The sequence below is a fragment of the Bison bison genome, unplaced genomic scaffold (genome assembly GCF_000754665.1).
Source record: "Bison bison bison isolate TAMUID 2011002044 unplaced genomic scaffold, Bison_UMD1.0 scf7180017864289, whole genome shotgun sequence".
NCBI lineage: Eukaryota > Metazoa > Chordata > Mammalia > Artiodactyla > Bovidae > Bison > Bison bison.
The window spans coordinates 21,655,577-21,661,978 of NW_011494861.1; the positions used below are offsets into that span (position 1 = coordinate 21,655,577).

The following is a 6,402-nucleotide window of genomic DNA, read 5'->3' on the forward strand; positions in this document are numbered from 1 at the left end:
TTCCTGTAGCTGTCCTGTGCTTAGCCCTTTGCTGGGACTCCTTGGTAAATACTTACTGGTCGAACAGTTTCTTTGTCAAGGAGGAGAGCTTTTGAGATAAAAAGAAAATCCCATCTGAACTGGGACCGGTAGTGAGTGTCCAAGCCTACATGTACCAGGGAGTTTTCATTTTGGTCTGAGAATCCGGTCAAAGGGCAAGGCATCTAGTGAGTCTGACCTTCAGGCAATGGTGGTGCCTGCTGAGGCCGTGAAGGGAACAGACTGTGTTGGGGTTCGGTTGGGTTTAAGATCAACACTGTGTGTACAGGGCTAACAATGATGGTTAGTGAATGTCTCCATAGCCTGTCTGTGTTTTAGATATAAATGACTTAATACTTGAGAAAGCTTTCTCTTTACATAGGTTTGCTGCTGCTGCTGCTAAGTCGCTTCAGTTGTGTCCGACTCTGTGCAACCCCATAGTCGGCCGCCCACCAGGCTCCGCCGTCCCTGGGACTCTCCAGGCAAGAACACTGGAGTGGGTTGCCATTTCCTTCTCCAATGCGTGAAAGTTAAATGCGAAAGTGAAGTCCCTCAGTCTTGTCTGACTCTTAGTGACCCCATGGACTGCAGCCTACCAGGCTCCTCCATCCATGGGATTTTCCAGGCAAGAGTACTGGAGTGGGGTGCCATTGCCTGCTCCGTTACATAGGTTTGAATGTGTTCAGTTTTTCCCCTTAATGCTTTGAGGCTAATGCTCTTATGTGAACACTTTAAAATCACAAGTCTCGATAGCCTGTCTATGTTTTAGATATGAATGACATAATACTTGCGAAAGCTTTCTCTTCACGTAGGTTAGATGTGTTCAGTTTTTCCCCTTAATGCTTTGAGGCTAATACTCTTACGTGAACACTTTAAAATCACAAGAGATTTAGTTTTACTACTTTTGTTGACATTTTGGGATGTGCAGGAAAAACTAGTGAAGAACTGTCTCCAGGTGAGCTTCTTAGGAATTTTTTCTTTTTGTAAATTTAAACTATATATTAAAAATTTTTACATTGTTGTGTTGGTTTCTGCCATACAACCATGCAAACCAGCCATAAATATACATACATACCCTCCTTAACCTCCCTCCCTGTGATACATATATACTATGGAATATTACTCAGCCATAAAAAAGAATGCATTTGAGTCCATTGAGGACTAGTGAGGTGGATGAACCTAGAGCCTGTTACAGAGAGTGAAGTAAGTCAGAGAAAAACAAATATCATGTATTAATGCATATATATGGAATCTAGAAAAATGGTTTTGATGAGCCTATTAGGAAGCAGATACAGAGAAAGAACTTGTGGACACATTGGGGGAAGGAGAGGGTGGGACGAATGGAGAAAGTAACATCAACATATATACTGTATCAGGTGGAAGATGGGCAATTGGTGAGAAGTTGCTGTATCGCTCAGGAGCCCAGCCTGGCATTCTGTGATGACTTTGAGAGGATTTGATCAGTAATTTATTTGGTGATAAATATCTTTGGAGGTACTCTTGTGTGCCTGACACTGTGCTAGGCATGGAGGAGACACAACTGAGAAAGAAATGCTGCTCCGGCTCTTAAGGATTCCGCCTTTTAATGGGAAAGATAGTGTGTAAAAAGGCAAGTAGCAAAAAATGCTATAATAGAGGTAAGAAACCCCAGGGTTTGCCAGCCTTGTGACCTGCTGTGTTATGAGACTACCATGGGAGGCCAAATGCTTGCCCATTTATGTTTTTGTTCTTAACATTTGTTACAGTCCTTTTTTTGAGGAAAAGGACAAGGGAAAATGGCTAGAGATGTTTACACTATTTGTTCATCCAACTGTGAAAGCCTGACCATTTTATACATTTTGAAACTAATTCAGTGACTCAAAAATACTATCAATCCCCTGAGCAATCCCTTGGTAGAGATGGGATGGCAGAGAAATAGACTTGGCTAGGAAGTCACCCAACCCAGGAACAGGATGGGGCAGTGGTTAGGATTCAGTTGCAGACAACAGAGTCCATTTTCACTATTTAAATGGAAAGTGGTCAGTTACCAGGTATGTATTAGATGACTTTCAGGTTAGTGGAGCCAGCCCTGGAGCAAGCTTCTGGGAATAACTCCCAGTCCCCAGAATGGTGTTGCTTCTGCCATGATTGATTAGGACATTAAAACCAGAGAATCCTGTGGCCTCTGCCATGCTCCACATGAGCATAATGGGGGCCTGCCTCTTGGCTGTGCCTCCATTCTACTCAATTCTGAATTCTGGTCTCTCCTTAGTGCATCTGATTGGCAGACTCTAAATCACATTTGGAACCTGAGCTTCAAGGGAGTCTGGAAAAGCAGAGTCTAGTTTTCCTGTCTGAGGTACTACACGAAGTCATACTCACTGGGGATATTAATTGATGGTATCTTTTGTAGTTCATTAAAATACTGAGATTCTTTCTCCTCTTGGACCTTTAGGCATGGACCTTGGTCACTACCCCTCTCCCCTACATATCATTTTCTGTTTAGGCCAGATGGCCTCTCAGTCCATGCCTAGGCAGGGCTCACTTTAGAGGTTTTAGCACAGACTCTACCCAGTAGTGAAAGTGTCATGGGCTTCCCTGGTGGCTCAGATGGTAGAGGATCTGCCTGCAATGCAGGAGACCTGGGTTCAATTCCTGGGTTGGGAAGATCCCCTGGAAGAGGGCATGCAACTCACTCCAGTAGTCTTGCCTGGAGAATTCCATGGACAGAGGAACCTGATGGGCTGTGGTCTATGGGGTCTCAAAGAGTCAGACATGACTGAGTGACTAAGCACAGCACAGTGAAAATGTCATAGAAATAAAAGTGAATGTAATTGGGTCTTCCTGGCCACTGGCTGCTGAACTGCAGCTGGCATAAGTGGAGTTAGCTGATGCTGCTAGCCTTGTGGTGCTCTCAGAAACAGGCCCTTTGGGCCAAAGCCACCCAAAGCCAGGCCAGCAAAACATGGATTGGATTTCAATCCCAACCTACTCCTTTGACCAGGGGTCTTTGCACAGTGTACAACCTGCACAACTGTATGTGGCAGCTGTGGGAGTTTGGTTTATGTTCTTCCCCAGATCAGGCAGAATGAGAAGGCATCCACACAGCACCTGGTCCAGTTAGCAGTGCTCTGCTGAAGGCTCACACGGCTCTCTCACCTCTCTCCACAGAGATCCCCCAGTGTGCTGGCTGCAACCAACATATCCTGGACAAGTTTATCCTCAAGGTCCTAGACAGACACTGGCACAGCTCCTGTCTCAAGTGTGCGGACTGCCAGATGCAGCTGGCTGACCGGTGCTTTTCCAGGGCTGGCAGCGTCTACTGCAAGGAAGACTTCTTCAAGTAAGTCAGAACTGGGTGGTGGGGTGCAACTTGCTCTCCCTGCCCTAATCTAAGCCTCCCCCATGCAGTGAGGGGGAAGTTTGCCATAAGACAGGGTGGGGAGGGCAGGGGTCCATCCTGTGTGGGACGGGTGAACCCTGATGCTAAGAGCCTGTTCCTCATTGAGGTCCGGCTTCTGATCACTGGCCCCATCATTCCTTGATGCCCAGAGTCTCAGCCTCACGTGAGCTCTGCAAGGGGCAGGTATGAGGAGCCGGCAGGAGGCAGGAGCCAGACTTCTCCAGGGTGACTGACAGAGGATCCTTGCAAATCCTAAAAGGAGTTCTTCTTTCTGTCTTTGTGAGTTGGTGCCTCAGGGCACTTCAGTTCAGCTTAGTCGTGTCCAACTTTTTGCAACCCTATGGACTGCAGCATGCCAGGCTTTCTTGTCCATCACCAACTCCCGGAGCTTACTCAAACTCATGTCCATTGAGTCGGTGATGCCATCCAGCCATCTCATTCTCTGTCGTCCCCTTCTCCTCCCGCCCCCAATCCCTCCCAGCATCAGAGTCTTTTCCAATGAGTCATCTCTTCGCATGAGGTGGCCAAAGTACTGGAGTTTCAGCTTTAGCATCATTCCCTCCAAAGAAATCCCAGGGCTGATCTCCTTCAGAATGGACTGGTTGGATCTCCTTGCAGTCCAAGGGATTTTTAAGAGTCTTCTCCAACACCACAGTTCAAAAGCATCAATTCTTTGGCACTCAGCTTTCTTCACAGTCCAACTCTCACATCCATACATGACCACTGGAAAAACCATAGCCTTGACTAAACGGACCTTTGTTGGCAAAGTAATGTCTCTGCTTTTGAATATGCTATCTAGGTTGGTCATAACTTTCCTTCCAAGGAGTAAGCGTCTTTTAATTTCATGGCTGCAATCACCATCTGCAGTGATTTTGGAGCCCTAGAAAATTAAGTCTGACACTGTTTCCACTGTTTCCCCATCTATTTCCCATGAAGCGATGGGACCGGATGCCATGATCTTCGTTTTCTGAATGTTGAGCTTTAAGCCAACTTTTTCACTCTCTTCTTTCACTTTCATCAAGAGGCTTTTTAGTTCCTCTTCACTTTCTGCCATAAGGGTGGTGTCATCTGCATATCTGAGGTTATTGATATTTCTCCCAGTAATCTTGATTGCAGCTTGTGCTTCTTCCAGCCCAGCATTTCTCATGATGTACTCTGCATATAAGTTAAATAAGCTGGGTGACAATATACAGCCTTGACGTACTCCTTTTCCTATTCAGGGCACTTGGTTGTATCATTCCTGTGACTTTCAGAGTGGTCCTTTGAAATTTAGCTCTAGAGGCATCTCCATGGCTGCTTCAAGGGTCTCAGAGAAGAGTTGCTCCTGGTAGGGGTTGAGCCAGGCTCACACCGTGTCATCGGTTTCAGTGGAAATATGATGAAGAGACAGTTTTGTGTGATGGTTTAGAGCTCAGACCCTGCCTGGGTTTGAACTTCCTTATTAGCTGTGTGCTCTTGAGCAAGTTATGTAACTTCTCCATGCTCAGTTTGCTCATCTGTAAAATGGGGCTGATGATAATAGGGTTGTTGTTAGTTTTGAATGAGTCAACATGTGTAAGTTCCTTAGGACAGTGCCTGATACATGAGAACTAGCTCTTAAGACTGTCCTTGGTTTTTCATTCTGGGATTGGGTTCATCAGAAAGAAAAATCCTGTTGGAACTTCAGAGTGAGGGGATCTCCTAAAATTTATTTTCCATGGCATTTGGTCTGGCACTTCTCTTCCAGAATGTATTACCTAGGCCTCAAATGAAGTGGACAGGCTGGTAGGACAGGAGGCGAGGAGTGTCTGTCAGTGACACAGAGCCCATTGCGGTGGCCCTTGGGGTGTGTGGAGTGTGGTGGGGCTGCAGGGTGGCTCAGCAACACCGGGAAACACCGGGCAAAAATGAGCAAGCCCCGGAGAGATGGTGCGCCTCCTTCAGGGGATGTGTATTCTGGAGACAGGGAGAAGAAATGGGGAGAAGCACCGTTCCAGGATATGGAACTTGATTTCTCCCAAATCCTTCCCAAGGTTTAACCGCAGGGAATAAGTGATTTGAATTTCTGAGGATTCTCCAATTTTGTCAGTCCAGTAGAAGTTGGAAAGCACTTTAAAGATGATGTTGATAACCACAGGGGCTGCCTCCACGGCTTGTGCTCAGAAGGCAGGACTCGTCACTATCACACTTCGGTCAAATAAGCTCTGCTCTCTCCTTGAAAGTGTGTGTGTGTGCACACCCATAGATGTGCGCACATCTATGCTCACGCTCCCTGAGGGTGGGGCAGTGGCTAGCACAGGCACGCCCAGCAAGTCCTTATGGCTCCCAGTTGAGAGGTGGGCCTCTGGTTCTTTTCTGTGGACTGCACCCCCCTTTCTCCCCATCTTCCTCTTACTTTGCCCACCCCTGATGCTCACCTTGTTGCCTGTATTCTGCCATGTAAGCAGTTTCATCCCCTCCACTCACATCCTTTCTCCACAACAAGAATTTGCCTCAACCCTCTTTGCTCACAGATGCCCTGGTCAGGTACCATGGCAGCTCTTTGGGCCCCAGATAGGGCAGTTGTCATCCTCTGTGTTGGGGGTGGGGAAGAGGGCAGGAGGAAGCAGGTGGGCGGGCCTGGCCTTGGGGCTTTGCTGAGCGGTCCATGCTTCCAGGGCCAGCACCTCATCCTACCGTTTGTCCCTGGACCTTCAGAAATCCTCAGTGAACTCCAGGGTGAGCAAGAGGCCACATTGCCTTCTTGCCCATCTGGGGACAGGGGAGGTGCTGAGGGATCCCTTGGTCAGAACTCTGGCTGGGTGCAGGCCTGTCAGGATCAAAGACGTAGAGCTCCATAATCAGAGAAGCCCTTTTGAGCCCTGGCATTGCCCTGGGGCCCAATCTGATGTTTGGACCTTGACTGGCTAGCTCCAGGTTTGGGAAAGGGAGATGGCAGCAGCTGGCATGTAGCTTTGGCTTTGGGAGAAGTAGCGATAAGGAAAGAGGATCACTTTAGACCCAGGAGGGGCCAGGGAGTGGGG

At 47.6% G+C, this 6,402-nt stretch overlaps 1 protein-coding gene across 1 annotated transcript in view; it reads left to right on the top strand.

Annotated features, from left to right (window-relative positions):
- Positions 1 to 226: 226 nt before the first annotated feature.
- LHX4 (LIM homeobox 4) overlaps positions 227 to 6,402 on the top strand; it is a 30,789-nt gene continuing 24,613 nt past the window's right edge. The window contains exons 1-2 of the mRNA XM_010850255.1: positions 227 to 281; positions 3,169 to 3,340. Coding sequence (XP_010848557.1) covers positions 227 to 281; positions 3,169 to 3,340 — 227 coding nt within the window. The remainder of the gene's footprint in view (positions 282 to 3,168; positions 3,341 to 6,402) is intronic.